Source organism: Prionailurus viverrinus, chromosome D1 (genome assembly GCF_022837055.1).
Source record: "Prionailurus viverrinus isolate Anna chromosome D1, UM_Priviv_1.0, whole genome shotgun sequence".
Classification (NCBI taxonomy): domain Eukaryota; kingdom Metazoa; phylum Chordata; class Mammalia; order Carnivora; family Felidae; genus Prionailurus; species Prionailurus viverrinus.
The window spans coordinates 62,974,055-62,986,955 of NC_062570.1; the positions used below are offsets into that span (position 1 = coordinate 62,974,055).

Sequence of the window (12,901 nt, forward strand, 5' to 3'; positions counted from 1 at the left end):
TAATAGATAGGTCTTCTGAGGCAATGGAAACTAAAGCAAAAATAAAACTATGGGGACTTATCAAAGTAAAAAGTTTCTGCATAGCAAAGGAAACTATCAACAAAAGTAAAAGGCAACAGATGGATGGGAGAAGTTATTTGTAAATGATATATCTGATAAAGGGTTTATATCCAAAATCTATAAAGTATCTAACTCGGGGCACCAGGGTGGCTCAGATGGTTAAGTGTCTGACTCTTGATTTCAGCTCAGGTCATGATCTCATGGTTCATTGAGCCCCACATCCACACTGTTGGCATGAAGTCTGCTTGGGATTTTGTCTCCCTCTTTCTATGCCCCTCCTCTGCTTTCTCTCTCTCTCTCTCTCTCTCTCTCTCTCTCTCTCTCTTTCAAAATAAATAAATAAACTTTATAAAAACTCAACACCTAAAAAACAAATAATCCAGTGAAGAAATGAGCAGAAGACATGAAGAGACATTTTTCTAAAGACATCCAGATGGCTAATAGACACATGAAAAGATGCTCAACATCACTAATCATCAGAGAAACACAAATCAAAACCAGAGTGAGACACCACCTCACAGCTGTCAGACTGGCTAAAATTGGGGCATCTGTGTGGCTCAGTCAGTTAAGCTTCTGACTCTTGGTTTTGCCTCAGGCTATGACCCCAAGATCCCTTAGACTGAACCCTGCATCGGGCTCTGCCCTGATTTTGGAGCTTACTTGAGATTCTCTCTCTCACCATCTGCCACTCTCCCTGACTGAAGCTCTCTCTTTAAGTAAAATTTTTTAAAATGTTAAGGGGTACCTAGGTGGCTCAGTTGGTTAAGCATCCAACTCTTGATTTGGGCTTAGGTCATGATCTTGTGGATCCTGAGATCTAGCCCTGTGTTGGACTGTGCACTGGCAGCATGATTTCTGCTTAGGATTCTCTCTCTATCCCTCTCTCCCTGCCCTTCCCTCACTCTCTTCTTCTCAAAAATAGGTAGATAAACTTAAAAATTTTTAAATATAAAAATAATAAAGTAGTAACATATTCACCTAGGTTATTTTTTAAAGGTCACATTAAATGGTATAAGGAATGTGAAAATACACTTCAGAAATTTCTAGTGAGATTTTTAAATATTTTGTAGAGATATTTGGTAATTCCTAGTAAAATTAAATATTTTTGTATGCTATAAGTGAAAACACAAACCATTCCTACACACACTATAAGGACTCTAAGAGAAACATACAAATATATTAACAGTAACAATATTGTTAAGAGTTAATTGTAAGTCATTTTGGTGTTGACTACTTACATAAAAAAAGAAAATACATATCATGGGAATTGAACAGCAATCAGAAAGAATGACTTACACAGAACAACATGGACAGTTGTTAAGATTTAGTGTTGTGTGAACACAAAGAATAAGATCAGATTTATGATCCCATATCATTTATAAAATCCAATATCCAAATCATCCTCCAATAGACGAACATGTAGTTGCATAAGCATACGTGAGATTAATTAGAAAGACATATTTTAAGAACACTGGAGCTTTCACTTTTCTAAACAGAAGAGAAATAGGAGTGAAGGTGAGATATGCAGTTGACAGAGAAATAAAAATAAAGCAAAATAAAGCCTTTAAAAAGACTGATGCTGATGGCACACCATCACCCTTGGTCAGGGGTATTGTAATTGTGTTCTACAGTGGTAGAACACAGGTGGTAGGTAGTAGCTGCACCTGTGGTGAGAACAGCATACCTGTATACACTCGTGGAATCACTATGTTGTACAGCTGACAGTAATGCAACATTGTGTGTCGGCTGTAATCAATTTTTTAAAATGAAAAATAAGAACGAAAAAGAAACTCATGATGCTTGCTCCCATAATTTGAGGATGTAAATAATTCACATGAGTCTCAAAATGAAAATGAAAAATAAATTGTGTTCCCTAGCATACAGTTGTAGATACATCCTATTTGAAAAGTCTTTCAATACAGCAAAAATCACTGTAGGATTTTGACTTTGAAAGACACATTGCATTTTCACAGGATTATTTGTTAAATTATTTTTGTTAATTTAAATCTTAGTTAACATACAATGCAATATTGGTTTCAGGAGCAGAATTCAGTGATTCATCACTTACATACCAAACCCTGTGCTCATCACAAGTGCTCATTTTAATACCCATCACCTATCTAGCCCCTCTTCCACCCACCAGCAACCCTTAGTTTGTTTTCTATCACTAAGAATCTCTTGTGGTTTGTTTCCCCTCTTCTCTTTTTCTTCCACCTTCCATGTGCTCTACTGTTTTATTTCTTCAATTCCATAAAAGTGTGAAGTCATATGGTATTTGTCTTTCTCTGGTTGGCTTATTTTATTAACATGATACATTCTAGCTCCATCCACATCATTGCAACTGGCAAGATTTCACTCTTTTTGATGGCTGAGTAATATTCCATTATATATATATACATGTGTGTGTGTGTGTGTATATATATATATATATATATATATATATATGCGCCACATCTTGTTTATCCATTCATCAGTCAATGGACATTTGAGCTCTCTCCATAGTTTAGCTATTGCTGACAACGCTGCTATAATTATTGGAGTGCATATACCCCTTCAAATCAGCATTTTTGTATCCTTTAGGGAAATACCTAATAGTACAAATGTAGGCTCATAGGGTAGTGCTCTTCTTAGTTTTTTGTGGACCCTAAATACTGTCCTGCAGAGCACCTGCAACAGTTTGCATTCCCACTAACAGGGTAAGGGAGTTCCCCTTTCTCTGCATCCTTAAAAACACCTGTTGTTTCTTGTGTCGTTAATTTCAGCCATTCTGATAGGTGTGAAATGGTGTCCCATTGTGTTTTTGATTTGTGTTTCCCTGATGATGAGTGAAATTGAGACTGTTTTTATGTGTCTGTTAGCTCTCTGGATGTCTTCTTTGGAAAAGTGTCTATTCATGTCTTCCTTCCATTTCTTAACTGGGTTGTTGTTTTGGGGGGTGTTAGGCTTGATAAGTTTTTTATAGATTTTGGATACTAACCCTTGTGCCCTCCATGGGTCCAATAAGCTCACTCAGAAGTTATTATGGGCTTTGTCCACATGATTGTTAGATAGATACCTCCCAAACCATACTATCAAATGGATTGATATTAACTTATCATGACTTGTATGATGGCATCATAATGATAATGCTACAGTAACTTGAAAAAAGAATCTCCTTGATTTTACAGAGAAAGAAAATCATTTTTTTCTCCAACCTGCCTGCTTGTCTGTCCTAAGAGGATCTTTTAAGAACAAGGAAGAAGGGATTGGAGAAGTTCCCAGAAGGTAAAATCCCTTAGGCTCTGGAGTTATAACTACCCCCAGATATTTCAGGAACTAACCAGAACTCCGATATCAGTGGACCCCAGCTTCACATCCTCTGTAAGTGAGTCTGGGTATAGAGGGTGCCTGAGAAGCAGCTATATCAAGATTAGCCAGAGCACTGGGGATGGGAGAGGAGACACCTTTCTCTTCCATCAGATCAGTGCTCCTTTCCATTCCGGAGTCAGTACTGCTGAAGTAATCTGAAAACAGGGTAGTAGAGACTGAACCCTGTCTCACGTCAGGAAGCACAAATGAGAACCTGTGCGAAGGGACTTTCCCTTCTGCCCCCTCTTGCCTTTTTGGGCCTTTTGCTGGGTGGTACCAGAGAGGCAAATACGCAGGACTTTGTCCACAGGAGATGAATGGGAATGGGAGCCTGGAAAGGGCATTATCTGCAGCTTAGTTTAGATGATTTGGAGTTATCAACTGTACATATTGAAACACAGGGACTTTAGGGCAAAATATCTGCCTACAAATGCTTGAATCATGGTGGAGGAATTAAATTAAATCTAGCTAACATTAGGGGCGCCTGGGTGGTTCAGTCGGTTGAGCGTCCCACTTCGGCTCAGGTCACAATCTTGCGGTATGTGAGTTCAAGCCCAGCGTCGGGCTCTGTGCTGACTGCTCAGAGCCTGGAGCCTGTTTCAGATTCTGTGTCTTCCTCTCTCTCTGACCCTCCCCCGTTCATGCTCTGTCTCTCTCTGTCTCAAAAATAAATAAACATTAAAAAAATTTTTTTTTAAAATCTAGCTAACATTAGAGGTTGAAGACAGAGACCACAATTGGGGATCAGAGGGAGTAATAAAGTAGTTCCTCAGATTAAGCTCAATCTAAAGAATTTCTACAAGCTATGCTGTAAAAACAAAAAATTATGCCCAGAAGATAACTGAGGTACCTGTCACTGGTTGCATTCAATAATTTCCTAAACAATATTTGGGAGAAATGGTTCAAGTTCTGTCTGAGTTTCTGGAGTTATGTGGTCCTGACAATACTACTACTACTACTACAAATAATAATAATAATAATAATAATAATAATAATAATAATAAACAGTACTATCAGACACAAGATAAAAGAAAACTAAGAAGAAAATTGCACTCAGAGCAGTGAAACCAGGAGTCAAAATAGTAAGTGCAAGGAAAAGAGAGATTCCAGATTTCTGGAAAAGTGCCTGAGGATTTTATGGGCATGTGCATGGAGATGAGAGAGAGAAACCTAAAAACATATAAAACAAAATGCCAGATAAGATATGTATTTCTACATCACTTTGGTGACACAGAAAACAGATGTATTCATATATTCACTGGCTTTAGCCCTAACTTTCATTTCTTCCACATCCAAACCCTACTAATTAAACTTTGAAAATATACACAATATCAATGAATTTCAATTTGCCCATTTCAAAAGATAAATTGTTAAAATGGTCAACTTAACCTACGTACTTCAGAATGTTATGAGTCACACATGAAATATGTTTAAAATTCATCTCCAGGGGCGCCTGGGTGGCGCAGTCGGTTAAGCGTCCGACTTCAGCCAGGTCACGATCTTGCGGTCCGTGAGTTCGAGCCCCGCGTCAGGCTCTGGGCTGATGGCTCAGAGCCTGGAGCCTGTTTCCGATTCTGTGTCTCCCTCTCTCTCTGCCCCTCCCCTGTTCATGCTCTGTCTCTCTCTGTCCCCAAAATAAATAAACGTTGAAAAAAAAATTAAAAAAAAAGAAAAAAGAAAAAAAGAAATATTTAAAATTCATCTCCAAATCGCCAGTCATTACTAACTTATTCTATTAGCAAGAGAAAAAGAATTGGAAAGCCATCTAAATCTCTTCTACTTATCATGTGAGAGCGAAGCCTGGCAGGTGCCAGCTGCACAAACCTTTGCTTAGGAAAGCAGAGGATCAAAGAGAATAGAGGAACCCTGGAAGGGAATGCCCTATTCCCCCTCTGAGAGTAAGTCCCAGACACTAACAGGGTCTCCTGATGCAGAGAATCTAACAGCAGCCAGGTGAGCAAGACTGAAACTGCCACTGGGGAACAGAAAATCCTAACTGGAACAAAAAAAACTCTATTTGAACCACCCCAAGAAAAAAATTACTAAAGGTATGAAAATATCATTCATCTTTGAGTTCACAGTTTTATTGTAATTTCCCTCATTGCCACCCTGTCCCCATTCCAACACTATTTCTCCTCCATCACATTCAGTTATCAAAAACATTCATTGTATCATGCATGAAGCTGTTTTCTTTTTTATAGAATTGATGGGGTAAACACATTATCATACAATTTTTCATGAGATCCAGAGGAATCCTAGAAAATGCTCCAACCCAACTGTATTAAGCAGGAAGATCAGTGTAATACAGTAGTGGGTGGTTAAGGTTGTGAGATATAAATTCCCTTTTTGGTAATGTGATATTATAACATATCTCACTACATGCTAAATAACTCGAAAGGGATGAAGTCCTAGGATATTTCAGTACAGTTAGACGAAATGGTAAAAGTTCCCAAATTAATATGCAATTTATGTTGTATAGTGAGCCTGAAGAGTAATAAACAGGGAAGTACTTAAAACCTCTAATGAAAAAGTGTTTCTAAACCCATAAAGTAATGGTTTAACAGAGGCCTTGGTGCATGTAGACAGATTATCTACAATGGACTGAGAGATTTGAAGTACCCCACAAAGACCTGATCCTTACCTTTGACCAGACTACAGCCATCTTTCAAATCTCTTTCACAATTCATGGGGACAACCATATTGGAATCCTTCACCCTTAATGTAAAGGAGAGAAGCACCTCACTATATTTACATTGTTTCACCAGCCAATGTCCCTTGTACCTTGTCCCATATCAGAGTTACTCAGCCTCTCCTTCACTCTCCTAATAGTTTGTCAAGACCTGTCATTTACTGTCATTATTACTCATTGCCCCATGAATGGTTTCCTTTTACCTCCTGAGAGTAAGGACAGTGTCTTTTTCAATGTTGTGATCCTAGCACCTGACAGAATGCCATGGGAGGATGTTAAGTGATAAGAGAACATGGCAACATTGAATTGTGCTTGGAAACAGAGAAATGTGTACCTGGATCATTATACTGAAGATGGAAAAATAAAATTAAAATGGGATGCAAATCTTTAAAGTTAAGACTTCATCACACTATTGCAACCAGAACAGATTTTCACCTTTTCTGATAGCAGGTATGGGTCTCACATAGCTATGTGAAATTTATCCTTTTCCTCTTAAGTTTCTTTCTTTCCAAAGTTAAGAATCCTACAAATGTGAAGATGTATAGAGGAGGAAAAATTTGACTATTTGGCAAGATCCTCACCTACCTCATTAAATGACTGTTTACAGATTATGAAGATTAAGTACTTTATCTGCAGGGCATCATTGTTTAAATCTGTAATTAATGCAAACTACAGCTGAAAACTCAGAACAGGAGTGGCAGGGAGAGCTAGGGACACTTATCTGAATCCCATTTTGCCAGGCTGTACTACTTGTCTGTGTATATTATTACACTTCAGTTATCATGTGGTATCATATCTATATGATAATTAAAGAATAAAACACAAAAGGAAGAAACTTATAAGAACAATTTGGGACACACCAGTCCAAAAGTAGTTTTCTAGGCAATTCTCTCCTTCTCTTTAGTTTCTGCAAAGAAATAACATGTTTGAACAAATCAAACATGTCTAAACAAACCATATATCCTCAGTCCTCTATACTGCTTAAATTGATAGGATTATCCCAGTAGCATGGCACAAAGGACAAACAGATGAATTCACATGACTCTGGATGACTTGCTAGGACTCAAGCATGTCACCTAGGTGAAGCAAATTGTTCTAAATCCATGTGTCATGTGTCACTAGCTAACTTTTATCCTAATTTTACAGACCACTACAAGAAAGCTGTAGAAATATATGACAAACTATGACATCACACCAAAATGGCACTATCTCCTCTGAGGTTTCAGACTTCCTCCTGAATTGCTTTGTCAGGTCCCACACCTGGCAGCTCTGGTTGTCCCTGCCACTCAGTCTCCTCCTCTTCCTGGCCATGGTGGCCAATAGTGTTCTCCTGATCACCATATGGCTGGAAGCCTCTCTGCATGAGCCCATGTACTATCTACTCAGCATCCTCTCCCTGCTGGACATCATACTCAGTCTCACTGTCATTCCCAAGGTCCTAGCTATCATCTGGTTTGACCTCAGGTCCATCAGTTTCTATGCCTGCTTCCTCCAGATGTTCATCATGAATGGCTTCTTTGCCATGGAGTCCTGTACATTCATGGTCATGGCCTATGACCGTTATGTGGCTATCTGTCACCCACTGAGGTACCCATCCATCATCACTGACCAATTTGTAGTCAAGGCTGCTGTCTTTATTTTGGCCAGGAGTAGTATTGTTACAATGCCTATCCCCATTCTCTCATCCCGACTCCATTATTGTGGGAGAAAGGTCATTGAGAACTGCATCTGCACCAATATGTCTGTCTCCAGGCTCTCCTGTGATGATGTCACCATCAATCGCCTTTACCAGTTTGCTATAGGATGGACTGTGCTAGGATCTGACCTCATCCTCATCTTTCTCTCCTACACCCTCATACTGCGAGCTGTGCTGAGACTCAAGGCAGAGGGTGCTGTGGCCAAGGCCCTGAGCACATGTGGCTCCCACTTCATCCTTATCCTCTTCTTCAGCACCATCCTTCTGGTCTTCGTGCTCACTCTTGTGGTGAAGAAGAAAGTCTCCCCTGATGTGCCAGTCTTGCTCAACATCCTCCACCATGTTATCTTCTCAGCCCTCAACCCCATTGTGTATGGGGTGCGAACCCAGGAGATCAAGCAAGGAATCCAGAGATTATTAAAGAAAGGGTGCTAATAAGGACAACAGGATCTCTGCATTCCTGAGTTTTGAATCAATAATGGGTGAGGGGGTTGATATTCACATCCACGAGTTGCAATCTCAAAGTGGGTAAATTGGATAACGTGTCTTCTTTAATAAAACTTAAGTTTCATTGTAATTTCTTTTTTTTTCTCACTTCTCCCTTAGGACTATCGTTGACCCCTTTTGATTTTCCCCCAAAATATCCTATTTTGACAAAATACTGGGAATCCTTGGGGGACAGGTTCTGAAGTGAAAATTTTATGTTCCTGAGTATACAGCTGTTAATATGTCATGCCTTTGGAGTTGAATATACAACTGTGGACATTTTGGCTTACAGTTGTATAATATGTAATGCATTCTTATTCTTATTTCCACAGAAGGGAGCATATTAAAGACAAAGACATAGGCGTGAAATTTCAGTCCTGAATGATGGATCATTACTGCTGATCCTAATTGGGTCTCCATTTGGGTGGTGATTCAAAATGAGGTTTGTAAGAGGACAGGGTTTTTGGATGGATTTGTCACTTGTGCAACAATTAGCAATGTATTTGATTAGATTTGAGATACTCATAAATTTTCCTCCCCAAAGGGTTTGTGCTTTGGACGTTTATCTTTTGGATCCAGGCTGTCAAAATTTATGGTATCAAAATACAGTTCCTCTGATGAGTTAAAGATTGCAAGAATTGGGCGCTTGGGTGGCTCAGTCAGTTAAGCATCTGATTCAGTCTCAGGTAGTGATCTCATGGTTCATGAGTTCCAATTCCACATCAGGTGAGCTTGAGCCCCACTTCAGGTGAGTTCTGGTTATCACTCTTACCCTCTCGCTCTCTCTGCCCCTCACTCACTTGCATACGCTCTCTCTCTCAAATAAAATAAAAACTAAAAAAAAAGTTTGCAAGTGTTGTTATGTATCGTCCTGTAATAATAATTTAAATATGAAAAATATAATATCTGAACATTGTTTTCATATTAACTGTACAGTTTCTTTTTTTTTTTTTTTTTTTTTTTTTTTTTTTAATTTTTTTTTTTTTTCAACGTTTATTTATTTTTGGGACAGAGAGAGACAGAGCATGAACGGGGGAGGGGCAGAGAGAGAGGGAGACACAGAATCGGAAACTGGCTCCAGGCTCCGAGCCATCAGCCCAGAGCCTGACGTGGGGCTCGAACTCCCGGACCGCGAGATCGTGACCTGGCTGAAGTCGGACGCTTAACCGACTGCGCCACCCAGGCGCCCCTTAACTGTACAGTTTCTAAGCACTAGATAGAGACTTAAGGTTTGAATTGTAAGTCCTGCACAACTACCAAAAAAAAAAAGGGGTCTTTGGGAACAAATTAGGTGTTCTCATTGTGTTTCATGGTATATACTCATTGGCTACCCCTGAGAATAGTGAACAATTTGTTTTAGAATATCCTTGCTTTTTAATTTTTTTTAGAGACAGAGAGAGACAGAGCATGAGCAGGGGAGGGGCAGAGAGAGAGGGAGACACAGAATCCGAAGCAGGCTCCAGGCACCAAGCTGTCAGCACAGAGCCTGATGCAGGGCTTGAACTCATGGAGTGTGAGATCATGACCTGAGCTGAAGTCGGATGCTTAACCAACTGAGCCACCCAGGCACCCCAGAATATCCTTTCTAAATATGAGCTTTTGTGCCTCAATAACAACTTATCAGTGTGTTTCCTTGTTTAGACCATGGAAGGAAAATCTCTTAACAGTCTAAATCAATACTCTCCCCTAAACCCGGGTCTTTCAGCCTTAACTGAGCACCTGGATTCATCCTTAGACTACTTAAGCTTTCACTCAGCACAACTCTGTCTGTTTCTTCATCTTCTCCATCTCACAGTGAAGAATAATAAATTGGTGTTTCATTCCTCTGCTTCTGGATATCGCTATGAGCTACTATTTGAAAAATAAACCTGTACACACATAATTAAGAAATAATAGTTAAGAGAAGCCTGGGTGGTTCAGTTGGCTAAGCATCTGACTCTTGATTTAAGTTCAGGTCATGAACTCACGGTTTGAGGGACTGAGCCTCCCATATGGCTCTGCATTGAGAAATCTGCTTGGGATTCTCCCTTTCCTTTTCTCTGTCCCTCCTCTGCTCATATTCTCTCTCTCTCTCTCTCTCTCTCTCTCTCTCTCTCTCTCATTCTCAACAAATAAATAAATAAATACAATAGAATAGAATACTTAGAAGTACATAATCAACATTCTATTTAGGAATAATATGTTTCTCAAAAGTAAAAAAAAAGTCAAGATCCAATTAGGTTCATACCATAAATAACCTCTTTCTTTGTCACTTGAAAAAGAACTCCCCAAAATCCCATTCTCTTGCACATTTAAACTTTAATAAAATGACATGGTTTAAAATGTGAATAACTGGATAGCAACAGGAAGGTCTTATGAATATGAAGATATAATATGCTAAAGTAAATTTATCCTACTATCTCTAAGGAGCTAATGAAAATCTACTAGTTCAAACACTATCATATATTAACATCTTCTCATCAAGGAACTAATAACTTTCAGGACTAATCTCTACTAGGGTCACATTGTATAACAAACCCAGAGCTCTCCAATTAGCTGTTAGAAAACTTGAACATTGAATGCATGAAAAAGGCTACATCAGGGGATTTAAAGCATATACCACCCAAGACTGAGAAAATTTGGCATAAGCCATGTCTTCCAAAGTAGACTAGCAAAATCTTTATATTTAAAACCTATATTTTTGAAATTTTTGCATTGTTGTGTTTATATTCAACTTATACACATTTATGGCTCACATCAAAGAAGTACTGACAGATCCATTTGATAAGTTGAACAGATTAACAATGGCTTTATCCCACTAAAATAATTGATACTAAAACAGTGCTGTCCAGAACAATGTGGGCCACATACTTAATTTTAAACATTTTAGTAGCCACATTAATCTATAAAAAGAAAATAAACTGTAAAAAGTAAAAATGATCTTACGTATTTTGTTGAAACCAATATATCTAAAACATTATAACTTCAACACATAATAAATATAAAAGAATTTAATAATAACATATTTTATATTCTTTTTAGGTATTCCAGGTCTTTGAAATCCAGTATGTATTTTACATTTATGGCATATTTCAGTCAGGACAACTGAGTTTCAGGTGCTCAACAGCCACATGTGACTAGTAGGTAATATATGGATCAGTTCAGCACTAGACATACAGCTTCAAAAGGCAAATGAAAAATGGGTAGGAGAGCAATTGAACTGAGGAAAAATGTATCCTTCTTGGAAAAGAATTAAAACAATATTGTTTCTTCTTGGCTGTGACTTTATTTTTTTTTAATGTTTTTCCATATGGAGGAAAGGAAGCCAGTGTTTTAGAGGATGAATAATGATTTCCCTGTCTTAAAATCTTGCATTACATGAGTGCTTATGTCTTAAAGACCAGTGTGAGAAGGGTAAAGTAAGAGAAAACCCATATATTGCTTTTTACAATACACAGTCCTCAAATCCTGGAGCAACAGATTTGAAATACAAACCATATAGGGCCACCGGGGTGGCTCAGTTGGTTAAGCGTCCTCCTCTTGATTTTGGCTCAGGTCATGATCTCACAGTTCCTGGCATCAAGCCCTGCATCAAACACTGTGCTGACAGTGCAGAGCCTGCTTGCGACTTTCTCTCTCCCTTTCCTTCTGCCATTCTCTCTCTCTCTCTCTCTCTCTCTCTCTCTCTCTTTCTCAAAAAGAAAGAAAGAAAGAAAGAAAGAAAAAAGAAAGAGAAATAAAGAAAAAAAGAAAGTCATATGTAAACCTTGGAAGTTACAGAAGCTAAGAAAAAAATGTAAATAAAGACTTTACTGATGATAAGACAGGAATATTAGTGCTAGGAGAAGCAACAGATGATAGTGTCAAAGGTTTATCAAAAGTTAGATGTTAATAATCATACTCTGTCATTACTTAAACTACTCATAACACTATTTACAGGTACATATGTATGAGTATTTTAAATTAGTTATTTTCAACTCTATTATTTTAATAAAGTATATTTTATATGAAATGCTTAATAGTGAAAATGGTATAATTACTCAGTAAAACATATCAGTAGGAAAAACAGTCTCTTAAAACCTAATACCCATATCCACAAAATGTTACAGCTCAGATTTTGTCGTGAGACTTTTCAGTTTACTTACTTATTACCCACAATTGGACCCTTCCTTCAACGTGCAGAGAAAGTGAGACAAATCTTTGGGGGCAGACACAGCTGACACCAGAAATTGTGCCAGAAGAACAATGCAGAGCACAACAGAGAAAGGTAATGGCCCTTTAGGCCAACAGTCCATATTATATTATCTGCAAAATATTCATTGATACCTAATATAGACATCTTTGTTATGGTGCTGGGGTTGCAGTAATGAGCAGGACAGTCAAGGTCCATGTTTATAAGTGCAAACGGTCTGTGCCTGGAGGAAGGAGAAGTCCAAGAAGCAAAGGGAAATGTCAATATGTAGGAAAGACATAGCCAAAGAGAAGCTAAGGTAGAGGTCTAAGTGGCAGTGGCCACTTGGCAAAAAGTCAGGACCCAAATACGGAATAGGATTTGAAGGACTAGGCAGAATATTGCATTAGGAACTTGAGTTTGAGCCAAGGAAGTAACACAATCCTATAAACCGAAGCTATACAAGCACTCT

The 12,901-nt window shown here is 38.4% G+C and overlaps 1 protein-coding gene across 1 annotated transcript; it reads left to right on the forward strand.

Moving 5' to 3' along the window:
* The first annotated feature begins 7,280 nt into the window (after positions 1 to 7,280).
* LOC125177231 (olfactory receptor 56A3-like) lies at positions 7,281 to 8,228 on the forward strand. Its single transcript, XM_047879357.1, has one exon. It carries the CDS (start codon positions 7,281 to 7,283, stop codon positions 8,226 to 8,228), a length of 948 nt encoding a protein of 315 aa, XP_047735313.1.
* Positions 8,229 to 12,901: the final 4,673 nt, after the last annotated feature.